The 16,596-nt window shown below is 46.5% G+C and overlaps 1 protein-coding gene across 1 annotated transcript; it reads left to right on the top strand.

The window, feature by feature from the left end:
- The first annotated feature begins 3,272 nt into the window (after window positions 1–3,272).
- etnppl (ethanolamine-phosphate phospho-lyase) lies at window positions 3,273–15,734 on the top strand. Its single transcript, XM_056575229.1, has 13 exons — window positions 3,273–3,609; window positions 4,133–4,251; window positions 4,980–5,139; window positions 6,883–6,957; window positions 7,381–7,474; window positions 8,878–8,994; window positions 9,950–10,032; window positions 11,054–11,279; window positions 12,210–12,364; window positions 12,915–13,004; window positions 13,760–13,890; window positions 14,251–14,321; window positions 14,680–15,734. Exons 1-13 carry the CDS (start codon window positions 3,551–3,553, stop codon window positions 14,737–14,739), a joined length of 1,440 nt encoding a protein of 479 aa, XP_056431204.1. The 5' UTR covers window positions 3,273–3,550; the 3' UTR covers window positions 14,740–15,734.
- The last annotated feature ends 862 nt before the right edge of the window (window positions 15,735–16,596 follow it).

Genomic DNA, 16,596 nt, shown 5'->3' with positions numbered 1-16,596 from the left:
AGAGGGGGGGGGGGTGAGGGGTTAATGCACTGACTTTATCAAACACTGATTTCTGTATAGCTTTCAACACAACACGGTAAAGTCTCTTAGCAACGGAAAGGGAAGACGGACATTGACAAAATCTCACAACACACAACAGTATATCTTTTTTATCATGGTATGAAGACCAAACTGATGATTGCATTCATCGTTTCAGTTGTTTCATCCTCCACGATTGTAAGTCGTGGTGGGAGATGATAGATAGATCACAGAATGGGACAGGGGTTTCACCTTTGAAACCAGGAACTGACCTAATGTAACGTTAAGCTGTAAAATACGCCACTGTATTGCAGAAATCGTATCTAGACGTTTATCATGCTATCGTGTTGATATAGTGAGCAGACACAAGCGCCACATTTAACGTAGATGGACGTCGATTTAACGTAGATGTAGAAAAAGTGATTGTAGGTGAGGGAGGGAGCACACACACACATACATATACACATACAAATATACACGCACACACAGACACACACACACACACACACACACACACACACACACACACACGGTGAAGTAGGCTTCTAGTTAGCTACGAAACGTCTCGTATCAAATGATTGATGGTACAGTTTTTCAATATCAGTTTTGAAGCATTGTGTTTTTTTTAGATTTGGTGTGTGTGTTTTAATGAAATGCAAAACCTGATTGTATCCATTTGTTAGGATTTGAAAGCAGTAGCATATTGCAGAATTTGAACCGATTTGGACAACTAAACTGCTTTATTTAACATTAGGTTAGACCTGATATCTACAAGAATATGCAATTAGATCATGTTTGTTTTTTTCACGTGTAGAATAATGAAGCTGAGATGAGTTGTCGTGTGTGGTAGAGGTAGCTGAATTTAACATTCTGAACTGTGTCTCTATGATTTCTTCCTTGTAGGTCGTACCGTAAAAACAGTTGTATGATTTGTCATAACTCAATGAGATATTTTTTGCAACCTGCATTTTATAAACTACAGTCCTTTAGTTTGGCCAGTTAATTTACATTCCATGCCAGGTGGAGCAAAACGATGCTATCATGCTATATTTTCATGTTTTTTTTAACTAAAACCTGAATAATTTACTTCCATATTCCCATACATGGGAGTCACACATTTACACAGACATACAAAACATACATTAAGTATGCAAATATTATGGACTCATTCATTCAAGGGGCAAAAGTGAAACGTGGGCATTGTGTCACTATGAACGTTGTGTGGTAAAGTGTGACAGGGTGACGTTGCTTCATGATGTTTTCATGTTCATAAAGGTGTTTGGTCGTTCCACTTCGCAGGAAAGGGCATCTGATTACGGTTAGCATGCTATCTGTTAGCGTGCTATCTGTTAGCGTGCTATCTGTTAGCGTGCTTTCTGTTAGCGTGTCTACAGTTCACTCATAAATGATGTCGCTGAGGAAACGACAAGCAGATAACATGTTTTCTTAGCTCCTGTCGTTATTTCTTATCGCAGCCCTTGTCAAACCATTTCAATCGATTGTGTGTGCGTGTGTGCAGATGCATTATGCTTGTTTCACTATTTTAGGTGATACATTATTTATTTTTCGATACACGTTCTTAATGGAAGCCATCTTGGTTTCTAACAGGCATTCCTTTCTGGTGGCAGTGATATCATCGTCATCATCATCATCATTAGTACTACATTTAACCAGCGTTCTCTGATATTTCTGAGTTCAATGTTTAAGTTTTTTTAACCTCCAAGGGGACATGAATAAGGCTCAACAAGGTTCCCTATAACGTAGTAGCCTTCATTTACTGTGGTTTTTACTGCTCTTATTGTAACTTCCAGTTGTCTACCGTAGAGGGCACTCATCTGCTTTCAAGGTCATACAAACAACATCAATCTCACACATCTACATGTATCAAAACTTTCTCTCTCTCTCTCCCTCTCTCTCTCTCTCTCTCTCTCTCTCTCTCTCTCTCTCTCTCTCTCTCTCTTTCTCTCTCTCTGTTGAATGTAGGTTGATATATGTACAGTAGTATTTTAATGTCATGTTCAAATATGTGCTTGTGTGACAACAGCAACAAAAGATAAAGTGCAATTTATACATTTCGTTTTAATGCGCAGTGATTTGAAATGCAGCTTGAATAAAAACCGGTCACTGAGTGTGATCTAATACGCTTGCATTTGCCAGACCAGCCCTCTTGTGCTACTGTCCAGATGTAAAAATAAAGATATTTACTGTTAGGAAAGAAAAAATACAATATTGCAAACTGTAAATATGGGTCGTTGATGTACACTATTGGATTGATTTACTTTTGCCTCGAATATAGTCGCTCTCTATTAATGTGTTCAATGTTGTGTTTCTTGAGACTTTTACAATGAGTTAAATAATGTTTGGATGATTTCCGTTCATGGGTCGGACTCGTGATGCAGTGATGCGGTGCGGTTGTGTGCTGTATCTTCAGCGCGTGCAGCTAACCGTCTTTACGCACGGAGGACGCACGGTCCTTTTTACGCACGGAGGACGCACGGTCCTGTCGGTCACGTGGTCTGCAAACGCTCGTTCTTTTACTTTTTTTTCAACTTTCATTTCGGCAAGAAAAGAGACATCTAACGTTATTTAAAGGCATGAAGGAAAATTTAAAAAAAATAACAAATTGTATGCCGTATCTATTGATTATATACCAATTGGTGAATTGATTGTGAATTGACTTGTTTTTTAAAGTACTCAAACAAGTTGAAATGTGTTAGGGTTGATGTCTTTTCAGCCATATTCCTGTTATTGAAGCCTATTCATATAGATGTACAAACCCATGGAGACGCTGAACGTTTATTAAGTAATGAAACACATATTGAGCTCAATGTACGAAATCCGAATCCACCCCTGAGGTGACCATCCAGTATCCACACTTTCTTTCTTTCTTGTTGATTTTTGCTTAAGAAAATGAAGTTATGCTGCTGTTTTGTTCTTTTTGTTTGCTTATTCTGTAAAATATTATTTCACTTTACACACATGACTGAAATGTCATCACAGATCTTATTGTTCATAGATTTCTTTTCATGAGCCAAATAAAAAGTCTTTCCAATATATTCCGGACCACGCATGATTTATTTGATTGGCGGGGGGGGACGAAGGCAAATATTTGTTCATCTACACTGCATAGGCTATGAAGCATTTTAGCTGGATGCATAGGTTTAAGTTTATCTGGACGTGTTCGGAATGTATCTACCGGAGGACTCACAGAGGGCTGTCCCACGTCACGGCTGTGCGAGGATCGGTGCGCATGTCCGTGCGTGTGTGTGCACGCCCGAGCGAGCAACAGAACCGCTTATAAACAGATGTGTGCGAGCCTGAGTGTGCGCAGGCGCGCGTATGTATGTGTGTGTGTTCCTTCGTTCGCGCTAGACACCAGAAAGTATAAGGGCGAGGGACAGGCGCGCGGGACACCGGTCGACCTCTCAAAACGCAGCCTGGACCCTTCGGAGCGCGTGAAACACGGACGGATCCCGGAGTTAATTAAGTTATTAAGCCTCATTAGTGGGAACCAATCAAAACACAGGAAACAATGGCGACGGAATGTTTGGACAAAAAGCAAACCATCGACCTGCGGAAGAAGTTCATCGGGTGAGAAAGTGTCTCTTCTTGGATATTGTGGTTCTTGTCACCTCGCTGGAGGGAGAGTTGCGTCATGCAGGAAAGCTCATTGTGAACCGTGTTTTGCAACTTACACCACATCAACCGACCACTAGAGTCAAGTTGATCATCAAAATGTTAATATAAAAGTTGGTAATTGGATTTAATATGAAGCACATTTGATGGCTGCCTCATGTGAGTGATGGTAAGCAAGACCTTTTCATGAGAATTAAAGGCGTGACCTTATGCTCAGTTTATGACTTTAGGCTCATAAACCGAGGGCCATATACTTAATAATAGCCGATAGTATTAAATATACCATCAGGTAGGACTGTTATTCTCCTGAATGGGGAACTCCATGGAGGTGCAAACTGAACATCAGAATACTGTTGTGTCTCCATTCGCAACGTATGAAGTGACATTCTGTTGACCAGATGTAAACGTACCCTCCCCTGGTCATGTTAACCCCCCCTCCCCTGGTCGTGTTAACCCCCCCCCCCTCTTGACACCACAGACCGTCCTGCAAGGTGTTCTTCAGTCATGACCCCCTGAAGATCGTGCGGGCCAGAGGACAGTACATGTACGACGAGAACGGGCAGCAGTACCTGGACTGCATCAACAACGTGGCCCACGGTGAACACGCACACGGATACATCCACATCCACACACACGCACACACGGACACACACAGGCACAGAGAGAGAGAGAGACACACACACGGACACACACAGACACACACACACACACAGGCACAGAGACACACACACGCAGACACACGGACGGACGGACACACACAGGCACAGAGAGAGAGACACACACACGGACACAAACACACTCGGGCACAGAGTCACACAAACATACGCACACATATACTGTATGCACGTACACACACACACACACACACATGTATACACACACACTTCCATATCTTCATTTACAAATAATATGATGCATAGGCCTGATCATAATTGCATTCATATAAAAAAATATTATTTGCTGTTATATTTCAGTATATTATAACGACGCTGTTTCACTTGTATTTATATGTCTAAAGCATAAATGTATTCTTTATGCATGTCGTTTACATTAAATGCTATCTAGTTAATAAACAAGCTTACCTGCATGTCTTGTTTGAGATTATCTTGATATTCACATATTTATGCCTGGTGCATCTTTGTAATTATTTTTTATTATTTTCTTTGTGATTTGATGTGAATGATCTGAATTCAGGGAACACGTCCAGAGTTCAACCTTTTATTGGATTGGCTAACTGACCAATGAGCATGCCTTTTGAAGAACAGTATACAATAACATTCATTTTTATTATTTGTAATGAATCGTTTGTCCCCCCCCCCCCCCAGTGGGCCACAGCCACCCGGCCGTTGTGCGGGCGGGAACCCAACAGATGGAACTGTTGAACACCAACTCCCGTTTCCTCCACGACAACCTGGTGCTGTACGCAGAGCGGCTGCAGGCCACGCTGCCCGACCCGCTCTCCGTCTGCTACTTCGTCAACTCCGGGTACGTGCAGAGCCTTAGCCATGGTCGCCCCTATACCTCTGGAACTCCCTCCCTCTGGCCATCCCAAACGGTGATGCTCTCCTTTCATTCAAAAGGAGTTACCGCAAGAATTATTATTCTATTATTATTATTATTATTATTATTTTTGTTATTATTATTATTACGTCCCCCGGCGGCTCGTCTCAGGAGGAAACGCCTGGCCAGGAAGAGGCGGGACTTTCAGTGACCTGGGTTAAGAGGTGATATGGAGGGCGGGACTTTCACTTACCCGGTTTTACAGGCGATAGGAAGGGGCGGGACTTTCAGTGACCCGGTTTGAGGAAGTTCGGGAGGGCGGGACTTTTAGTTACCCTGGTTTGAGAGGCGATGGGAAACGGCGGGACTTTCAGTTACCTGGTTTGAGAGGGTATATGAAGGGGCGGGACTTTCAATTACCTGGTTTGAGAGGGGATAGGGAACGGCGGGACTTTGAGGTTACCTTGTTTGAGAGGGGATAGGAAGGGGCGGGTCTTTCAGTTGCCCGGTTTGAGAGGGGATAGGAAGGGGCGGGACTTTGAGGTTACCTGGTTTGAGAGGGGATAGGAAGGGGCGGGTCTTTCAGTTGCCTGGATTGAGAGGCGGGTGGGCGAGACTTTCCGTTACCTGGGTTGAGGCGATAGGGAGAGCAGGTCTTCCTTATACTGGTTTAAGATGTGATAGGGAGTGGCGGTACTTCCTGTTACCCAGTTTGGAGGTGATGGGGAGGGCGGGACTTCCTGTTACCCGGTTTGAGAGGCGGGAGGGAGGGCGGGACTTTCAGGTACCCGGTTTGAGAGGCGGGAGGGAGGGAGGGACACCCATCCATAGATATTTAACAATTATTCGCCAAAGGCAAAGTGAATAGTGGGGCATAGTGGGGGCTATTCCCCACTATTCACAGAGCCTGAGCTGTTTTAATATATACTACACGTGAAAACTCCAAAAAAAAAAAACTTTTTGCCAGGATTTATTTGTTTTTTATTAGCGTTTTTTTGGTTTTTATTAGTGTGACGAGACGACTGTCACGCAATATCCCGAGTTTGAGATCTCAATCATGGGTTAACGCCCAATATCCCGAGATAGGGAACCAATCAAATTGCGCCATCTTAAGGGATTCTTTGTAGCATATACTAATTGATATTATAAAGCTTTGGCCAAATACGTCAATATGATCTGTTTTGCAACTTTCAACAAAGATAATGCAATTATATTGTATATTAGAAGTAGTAAGTATTTTTCAGCTGACATGTTGTGCAGGAATTCTGAGAAGGGAATCCTCGCGTTTTGCGTGAATCCTCAAACGTTATCAGTGCAGCACACATCGATTCCTAGTCACCCATTGAATCCCCCTTCAATGTTGACGCCTCGCAAAGCAAACAGAGCCGTAGATCGAACCACGTACATACAATTTGAATGGAGGCGCTATTACCGTGAACCCACGACCGTCACGCTGTGCCCCGTGGTTTACGACCCAGCCCAGACCCGGTCCCACGCCCAAGCAGCATAAACTCTGACAATTATGACATGATAAAGTTTAACCACGTCTGCATCATCCTATAAATGATTACCATACCGTGATCCCCCGGGCTCGGTGTCGCCATGCGTTGCGACGTAGAGGAAGCGCTGGGTGCAGGTGGGATAGGGGGGGGTCAAACGTCTTTAGCTGCCCTCTGTGTGTGTTCTCTGGTCACTGAGTAACCCGCGGTAACCCTTTGGACCCGGCAGCTCGGAGGCCAATGACCTCGCCCTGCGCCTAGCCTGGCAGTACACCGGCCACAGAGACGTCATCACGCTGAACAAGTGAGTACTGGCAGTGTGTGTGTACACACACACACACACACACACACACACACACACACACACACACACACACACACACACACACACACACACACACACACACACACACACACACACACACACACACACACACACACACACACCCACACACGCGTTGAAATAATTAACCCGTGTGTGGCATAAGTGGCGAGGTCGCAGGCAGAACAACACGTTCCGGCCCCCTTAAACGTGACACACACCACATTGGTGTTATCAGTGTGTAACCTCACATAACCATCTGTTAGAGTGAGGTCGGCAACGCGTGTGTCTGTCCGTCCTCCGTCGTTACGTCTCGCGGCTCATCGCCGTCAGGTGTCTCTGACCCCGTCATCAGTACGGTACGCTGACCATGCCGTTCTCCCGTGTTTCCCCTGCGGCGTGCAGTGCCTACCACGGCCACGTCTCCTCCCTCATCGACATCAGCCCGTACAAGTTCCACCAGCTGTCGGACGACGAGCACAAACAGTCGGTGCACGTGGTGAGTTCGCTCCCAGCCGCCCTCAAAACGCCATGACTCCACGGGTCTTTGACAGGTTCCTGTGTGCTTAGCCGTGCACGCGCCTCGAGGGAAAGGGGTGTGTGTGTGTGTGTGTGTGTGTGTGTGTGTGTGTGTGTGTGTGTGTGTGTGTGTGTGTGTGTGTGTGTGTGTGTGTGTGTGTGTGTGTGTGTGTGTGTGTGTGTGTGTGTGTGTGTGTGTGTGTGTGTGCGTAGGCGTGTTCAGATCACATAACACTGCTGTCATGTCCTGTTAAGATACTATTGTTTGTTGTACTCAACACTTTCTTCATATCTTTACAGCATGGCTACACGTTATTACTGATCACAAAAAAACTCAAAATCAAATATCGATTTGACACAAATCTACGAAAAACTAGTTTTGCATTGTGAATATTTCAAATAAAATCGGCTATGCTTTTGAAAACTTTGAATTCATCTTGAACAAGCCGTTGAGCTGAGCTTGCAGTGTGAGCTATGAGATGGTGTTATCCCATCCATCATTCAGCAACGCTCTGTGCTAATGCAGGTGTAGCCTGATACAACCCCCCGAGGAGCCACGAGCTCTTACCTTACACACCAAGGGGCAGATCTGTGCATATTTCATCAGTGTTTATCCACACAAGACGGTAAGGAATCTCTGCACACGCAGAAAAGGTCTCAGATTACCGCTGCATTCCTCCTAGGAAAGGTACTGTCCTGACACGTTATTACAGAGATAAGTTGTTGGGCATGGTCACTGGTTTGTTAACTGATGACAACCTTCTCCGTTGGTGTGAAGCCACTGGAACGAGCTGGTATGTTCCAGAAACACATAAAAGTTAAATTGCATTCCTATCACTGGGATTAGGCTGTTTGATCGAAACAGTTGAATTTCATCAAAAGTAGACGTTAGAATTGTTTATGTAGAATCAAGTGTATCACTTAAAAGTGACTTTGGGGAAAATATCTACTTAAAAACAAACTGCTTAACAAAGGAAGTATAAAATGCTTTCACCGATGGTTAACAAGTGAAAAGAAGACTGCTCAACTCTCTCTTCAAATGCGTCTCGGTTTTTTTTTTAGAAAAAGTATTTCAGGCTCAGAACCATCTGGAGAATTAATTTTGGAGCCCCAAAGCTAATCACGTTTCATTTTTTGGGGGATTTTTTCACACTCAACCAATCAGAGCAACGATTCATATTGGTTGATTATGTAAAAGCCTTAACAGAGCTCCCATTGGGGGATCCTCTGTGCAGTCATCGTATCAAACCCCGCCCCCTGTAAGATAAACGGTTGTGATTAAGTTGGCAGATTCGTCTGATTCCCAGGCTAATTCATGCTTATCATGAACCAGGGTCACACAACTGGTTGTAAGTCGATATGTGTCGTCGTCCCCCCCCCCAGGCCCCGAGCCCAGATGTCTACCGGGGAAGGTTCCGAGCGGACCACCCTGACCCTGCTCTGGCCTACTCCGATGAGGTCAGAGACATCATCACCCGGGCACACGAGAGAGGGGGCAAGGTAGGATGCGTGTCCTGATGTCGTCTGGTCTGGTGGAGGGGTTTGTTTATTTATTTTGTATTTAATTATTTATTTATTTAAAAGGGACAATGCACATCAATTGACATTTTTAGTTTACACTCAAAATGTAATCTGTGAGAGAGAGAGAGAGAGAGAGAGAGAGAGAGAGAGAGAGAGAGAGAGAGAGAGAGAGAGAGAGAGAGAGAGAGAGAGAGAGAGAGAGAGAGAGAGAGAGAGAGAGAGAGAGAGAGAGAGAGAGAGAGAGAGAGAGACACTTAATTAATTAGCTGCCACTTGAGTTAAATTGTTGAAGTCCTTTTTTGTATTCAATAATTGTGATAGATGATTTAATCCAGAAGGCATTGTGTGGTCTACACTCCGTTGAGTTCACGCTTAATCTTCCACACGTGTTGTTGCCCCGCTTTGATTCTCCTTTCCTTCTTGTCCTCTTTTTTTTTTTCCCCCTCTTTCTACTTTTCTTTTTCAGGTTCAGAATGGGGACCCCTCTCTCCCCCTCCCTCCCCCATTCTCCTCCCACACAGCCCCAGCACTGATCTAGAACCCTTTGAAACGGGGCCACCTTTTAACATTGTGTTCTAGACCCCGACTCAAGGCACAGACAACGACCAAAGACTAATGTCTGCCTAGGGAGTTACGCGGAAGGGCTTCGGAAACTACGTTTTCTTTTAAAAGCAGATGTCCATCTAGAGTCAGACGAAGAAGGTAAAGTGGGCATTTTAACACACAACCTCAGAATGGCGTTTAGCCTCACAAGAACATCAGTTCCCCAAGTTCACCTCCTCCTTGTCTCCTCCCGGCGCCTCCCTCCTTTACAGTCCGAAGTCCCGCCTCCCGACCCCGCTGCAGACTCCGCCCCCGCCTCCTCCTCGCCGCCGTGCTGCCCGGGCGCCCTCGGGCCTTGGCGCTCGCTCTGACCGTCTCTTCTTCTGTGCAGATCGCCGCCTTTATCGCCGAGTCGCTGCAGAGCTGCGGGGGGCAGGTCATCCCCCCTCCCGGCTACTTCCAGAAAGTGGCAGCGTATGTACCCCCCCCGTCCCCCCCCGTCCCCCCCCGTCCCACCCAGACCCCCCCTCACCTCATTAGTGTGGAGCGCGTGTCGCCGTGGTTACGTCTGACGGAGAGCGTGGGGCTTGTGTCGCTGTGGTCATGCCTGACGGAGCTTGTTGTGATTCTCCCCCATCTGACGGATGCGGGTTCAGACGAAATCCTTTTACCGCTGAACTGGTATCCGTGGCGACCGACGTGGATTCTGGGACTGAACGCAGCAGACTCTTGTACTTGAGCTGCTTTACCACAGAGGACGGTTTTAATTCCAGCTGATTTAAGTTGATCAGAAATCCCTAATGACTAAAGATAACAATCTAGTAACTGATATCTAATCACTGTTGGTCACTGCGGTATCAGCGGAATAATCAAATAATCAAAAACGTTGTGGTTCATTCCTTACTCACACACGACCAGCATGCAGATGGAGACATACAGCGGGTTTGAGGGGTTTAAGGGGTGTGTGTGTGTGTGTGTGTGTGTGTGTGTGTGTGTGTGTGTGTGTGTGTGTGTGTGTGTGTGTGTGTGTGTGTGTGTGTGTGTGTGTGTGTGTGTGTGTGTGTGTGTGTGTGTGTGGGGCAGGCTGACTAACTGGATGTGTTTGAGCGTGTGTCGCCACGGGGTTGACCGGGGGGGGGGGGGAGTTTGCGTCGGGGTTTGCGTCCGCGTGTGTCGACCCTGCATGCATGCGTTTACTCGTATGTTCAGCCAACAAGTCCGTGCATGTGTATTCCCAGCCAGGGTGTATACCATGGGGCATGTCGTTAATGTGTGCATGGGTATGTATGGCTTTCGTGTGCGTGCGTGTGTCTCTGTGTGCGTGTGTCTATGCATGCGTGCGTGCGTGCATGTCTATGCGTGCATGCGTGCATGTCTGTGTGTGCATGTGTGTCTGTCCGTGTGTGTGGTTGTGTGTGTGTGTGTCTGTGTGTGTGTGTGTGTGTGTGTGTGTTCACCTCCATCCCCTACACCCCCCCCCCCCCCCCTCCTCCAGTCACGTGCGGGCGGCAGGGGGCGTGGTGATCGCGGACGAGGTGCAGGTGGGCTTCGGCCGCGTGGGGAGCCACTTCTGGGGCTTCCAGCTGCAGGGCGAGGACTTTGTGCCCGACATCGTCACCATGGGGAAGCCCATCGGCAACGGACACCCCATGAGCTGCGTGGTCACCACCCGCGAGGTGGCCCAGGCCTTCATGGCCGCCGGCATGGAGTACTTTAACACGGTGAGTAGTACTGCAACACGGAAGGGAGTACTGGAGTACTTCAACACTGTAGGGAGTACGGGAGTATTTCCACATGGTAGGCAGTACTTCAAGAGACGGTAGGCAGTACAGTAAGACGGTAGGCAGTACTTCAAGAGACGGTAGGCAGTACTTCAACACGGTAGGGAGTACTGGAGTACTTCGACCCGGTAGGGAGTATTTCCACATGGTAGGCAGTACTTCAAGAGACGGTAGGCAGTACTTCAAGACGGTAGGCAGTACTTCAAGACGGTAGGCAGTACTTCAAGACGGTAGGCAGTACTTCTAGAGACGGTAGGCAGTACTTCAAGACGGTAGTCAGCACTTCAAGAGACTGTAGGCAGTACTTTAAGAGACGGTAGGCAGTACTTCAACTCTGTAGGGAATGACTGCAGACTGTGAGTTGTTCCAGACTGTGTGTGTTGTTGCAGACTGTGTGTTGTTGCAGACTGTGTGTTCCAGACTGTGTGTGTTGTTGCATAATGCGTGTGTTGTTGCATACTGTATGCTGCTTCAGACTGTTTTGTTGCATAATGTGTGTGTTGTTGCAGACTGTGTGTGTTGTTGCATACTGGGTGCAGTTTCCAAACACGTTGTTTGATCATTAAAGGATAATAAAAAAAGCAAAATGTGGAAGAAAGCCCATTTTACTCCCTGGCCGTGACGGGAGAAAATGCATCATATCCATTCCTGGAGCGAAAGGGTAAAGAGCTTCAGGTTGCTGGAAAAAAACAGTTGAACGGGAACTGCTGAAACATTTAGACATTTACCGTCTGAAACCGGTTCAGGTCGGACCCGTCTGAAACCGGTTCAGGCCGGACCGACTTCATGTAAACGATACGGCACCGACCGGAGTCTCAGTCCCCAACCCCAGTAGGTCTGGTTGTAACCCCCCCCCCGGTCTCCCCTCAGTTCGGCGGGAACCCGGTGTCCTGCGCCATCGGCCTGGCCGTGCTGGACGTCATCCAGAATGAGGACCTACAGGGGAACGCCCTGCGGGTGGGGGCCCACCTGAGCCGTCTGCTGGGGGGCCTGAAGGAGACGCATCCCCTGGTGGGCGACGTCAGGTGGGTGGTGACACACACACACACAGACACAGACACAGACACAATCACACACACAGACACACACAGACACAGACACACACACAGACACACACAATCCACATCTACGTTTCTTCAACCTTTAAGCTAGTGTGCTAACCTCTACTCTGAGAAGAAACAACAACACAACCAAATTATTGTTGGGAAGGTCCGTTTATGTACTGCCAGTGTCAGTCGCACATGTTACCACAGTCCACGCTCTGTGGTGGAGATGGCTAGAAGAGTGCCCCCAAAGGGATGAGAGAGAAACACACCTAACAGGCCTTCTTACTTACAGCTCCCCCTAGTGGCAAGTATGACTACATGACAGTCATCCCAAACTATAACATCACAACACAAAGCTAAGCGTCTTCTGAAACAGCGTTTAAAAAGTGTGTGTGTGTGTGTGTGTGTGTGTGTGTGTGTGTGTGTGTGTGTGTGTGTGTGTGTGTGTGTGTGTGTGTGTGTGTGTGTGTGTGTGTGTGTGTGTGTGTGTGTGTGTGTGTGTGTGTGTGTGTGTGTGTGTGTGTCCCAGGGGCCCCGGTCTGTTTGTGGGCGTGGAGCTGGTGAGGGACCGGGTGAAGCTCACTCCTGCCACTGCCGAGGCACAGGAGGTCATCTACAAGTAAGGGCTGGGGGGGGGGCAGGAGGTCATCTACAAGTAAGGGCTGGGGGGGGAGGGAGGAGATGGGAAGGGAGTTAGAGAGCGAGAGTAGAGGGAAAAAGGGTACAGAGGAGACAGGTAGAGGTGGAGTTAGAGAGGAGAGAGGTTAGGGGAAAGAGGGTATAGGGGGAGGGAGAAAGGTTAGGGGAGAGGGAGAGAGGAGGGAAACGTGTGAGAGAAGGAGAAGAGGGGAGGAGAGTGAGTGGGAGGAGTAGAGAAGGAGAGAGGGTGGATGGAGGGCAGGAGGGTGAATAGAGGGAGAATGAGTGTAATGTGTAATTTCATTGAAGGGCTTTCATTATATTGTTTGCATCTTCTTCTTCACTATAAATGATACTGTTGTATTTTCTCTGTAAAGCACATTGAACTGCTTGATGTTAGAAATGCGCTATATATTGCCTTGCCTTGCCTAAGGTGGTTTGGGGGAGAGGAGAGAGTGAGGGGGAGAAGAGTAGTGAGGACGGGGGTGAAGGGGAGGGGTAGAGACGAGGAGAGGAGAGAGAGGGGGGTGGAAAGGGTGGGAGAGAGTGTTTTGGATAGAGGAGGAGAGAAAGGACAGCTTTTTGGTGATGAGGAGAGGGGTGGGGTGGGGTGGCGAGAGAGGGGAGAAGGGGAGAGAGAAGAAGTGAGAGAAAGGACAGATGGGGGAGGAGAGGAAAAGAGATGGGAGGGGAGAGAGGAGAGGGACGACAATGCTAACCTCCAGCCTCCGTCAGACTGAAGGAGCAGCACGTCCTTCTGAGCGCCGACGGCCCCCACAGGAACGTCCTGAAGATCAAGCCCCCCATGTGCTTCAGCCGGGAGGACGCGGAGCGCGTCGTGGAGAAGATCCACCTGGTGCTCTCAGGTAGAGCGGCCGCAGCACAGAGCCCTTGGAACAGACCCAGACATCGGCTAGAGTCGGCGCCAAAGTGGCCCCACTAAAGAGCACCTTGTGTTGGTTGATTATTATACCGGCTTTATCTGTTTCCCACTGATGGACTTTTTAAGAATTGTTCTGTTTAACGTCATAACAACGTTAAACAGATCGACAATGTAGACGAGCTGCTAGCTAACTCTGGTGCAATTACTTTGAATTGTGCGCCGTCCTTGTCAACTTAAACAATAAATAAATACAAATTAGAATTTTAGTTTCATTTAAATAAAGATGAGAGGTACAGGGCAGAGTCCTCGTGTAACGACCGTCTTTGTCTTCTCCTGTTCCCAGAAATCGAGACGGCGCTAAACATGAGCATGCCCAGTCCGGTTCATCTGGAAAACGGGAAGAACAAGAGCAAGGTAGGCTGGTCTGGAGACTAGTAACTCTTCAGGATCTGCTAAAGAGACTAATTCACTATGTCGGCTAACGAACAAAACGCAGTATTATTTTCCCTCAAGTAGTAATTGGTTGGATTAGTATAAACAAAAAAAGCTCAAGATCTTAGAAGCTCTATTGGGTTTTCACACAATAAATGTTGTTGATGTTTGGAGCCAAATTAGTAGTACAAATAGTAATTAATCACCCGTTAGGTAATTAACGTACAACACAAACTGAGTAGTGAATCTTTGTCAACAACTCCCTAAAATCTTCTCACCCCCCAGAGCTGAATTGTGTTCTCTGCTGTGACGATGTATCCATCTTTTTCTGTCTTTACAGCTTCCTGAGGAAAATGGCGTCCAGGGCAAGGGAAGCCATATCAAGGACATCCGAACGTAACACAGTCACTCACTGGTTGTACTGGTTTTGATGCTGGCGTCTGGTGATGGGGTTCCAGGGGTATGACTCGAAGAGTGGTTAAGGTTCAACACGTGGTTTATTCAGAGACACGAGGTCTGGAGGTGGGTGATGAAGCATAGGACAAAGGAAAGGCTATAGTATATATTGGTAAAGAAGTCATGCCTACATCAGACAGTTTGACGTTCACAGTGTTGTTTTGACCGCTCTGTGTATGAGCTGAAACCAGTCAGAACCAATGTTGGCTCTGATACTGTTTCAGGTCCAATGAGGTAATATTATTAGCTTTTACAATTTGTAGTCCAGATTATATTAATTTATTTATCATCACTTGGCCCGTAGCGCTTACAGAAGACCCTCCCAGTAAGGTTGCTGGTTTGTCTTACCGGATGCTTTCCTTGGTGGTTGCTGATTCTATGCAATTGATTTGAGCTTTAGCTGTAATCGAAAGCGTTTTGAAAAGGACACTGATGTTTAAAAAGACTAATTGTGCTACATCATATGTGCTCCTGTCCAATTGGCTGACTCATTAATCCCCTCACTCCCCACCTCAAGCTGGTGTGTGGTGAGCGTTCTGGCGCAGATTGGCTGCCGTGCATCACCCAAGAGGGTGCTACTCACTGGTGGTGGTGAGTGAGGTCCCCCCCTTCACTGTAAGCGTCTTTGGGTCATTGAAAAGCGCAAAATACATATGATGAACTATTAATTATTATTATGTGTGAAGGGATCATGTGAGATTTTGTTATGTAATATAAGATTCACTTTAATAATTCTATGCATGGCTGGTTGGTGCTGTGGTTTGCTGTCCAATTAATGCAATCTATATTTATTGTATAACTTTATACGGTGTTTTATCAAGAGACAAACAACGATTGTTTGCTGATGTTAGACCAACAGAAAAAGTATGTTTTAATAATAAGGATGTAGCAATGTGTCGTTTTTGTCATACCTTGTTTGATTCTTAATAAATTGACGTAAAAAGCTAAAAAAGTTCCCCTTTTCTTTGGACAGCTTAAAGGCAGAGGAGGGGAGAAAGTGTGGAGAGGAGAGAAGGGGAGAGGGAGGAGACAGATGGATTGGGTAAGGAGGAGGGAAAAGATGGAGAGATGGGAAGGAAAGGAGGGATGAGAGGTTGAGATAACTGTTGGCTATCAGCTCTGAGACATGGGTTCAGTCCCCTCGTTGGGCTCTCTACTTTTAATGTAATCATAGAAACATAGCGATATGATGTCAACTAATAGCAGCCGTCTTGTCTGCATGTTCAGCTGTTGCTTATCAATCCTGAAGACATGGGTTCAATCACAGCTCAACTCTAGTGGGGGGAGTCATTTTTGGGCGATGTCCCATCATGTAAGGTCAATTAAAGTTTGGACCATCTCATAGCTGGATTCTAGGCGGTCGGGTTGAGAGAGCTTTTATTAAACAATTCTAGAGACATGGGCTGATGTCCTGGCAAACAGGTTCTAATTGAAAACCAAATATAATTTTAGAAATAAATGTCATGTAAATTATAAAGTTGGACATCTCAGCCAGTGTCTCAGTGGTGCAGTTGTGAAAGTAAGTGATTAACACTTCGGGAGACATGGGTTCAAATCCCTCCCACTAGTCTCCTGTGAGGCCACAATTGATTTTAGAAACAATGTTGTTCAATGTAATCTGATTTATAAGCTTTAATAAATCCCAGTGTCTTGGTGGCGCAAGTGAGAGAGCTGTTTGTTATCTGTTCTGGAGACGTGGGTTCAAGCACCCACTTCTGCCCTAACTTTGGAATCCTACTACGATTTTGAAAACATGTAAATGCATAAAATGTCATTGACAACTATAACTTTCGACAATGTC

This window comes from Gadus chalcogrammus, chromosome 17, assembly GCF_026213295.1.
Source record: "Gadus chalcogrammus isolate NIFS_2021 chromosome 17, NIFS_Gcha_1.0, whole genome shotgun sequence".
In the NCBI taxonomy this organism is placed as follows: Eukaryota; Metazoa; Chordata; class Actinopteri; order Gadiformes; family Gadidae; genus Gadus; species Gadus chalcogrammus.
The sequence above is the reverse complement of the archived record's forward strand: the minus strand, read 5'-3'. Positions and strand labels throughout refer to the sequence as shown.

What these genes read in the sequence shown, in the direction of transcription:
- etnppl (XM_056575229.1), top strand. Translation starts at nt 3,551, where the DNA reads ATGGCGACGGAATGTTTGGACAAAAAGCAAACCATCGACCTGCGGAAG. An exon ending in GCACAGGAGGTCATCTACAA is followed by an intron (nt 13,005 to 13,759) that starts GTAAGGGCTGGG and finishes AGCCTCCGTCAG; the next exon opens with ACTGAAGGAGCAGCACGTCC. An exon ending in GATCCACCTGGTGCTCTCAG is followed by an intron (nt 13,891 to 14,250) that starts GTAGAGCGGCCG and finishes TCCTGTTCCCAG; the next exon opens with AAATCGAGACGGCGCTAAAC.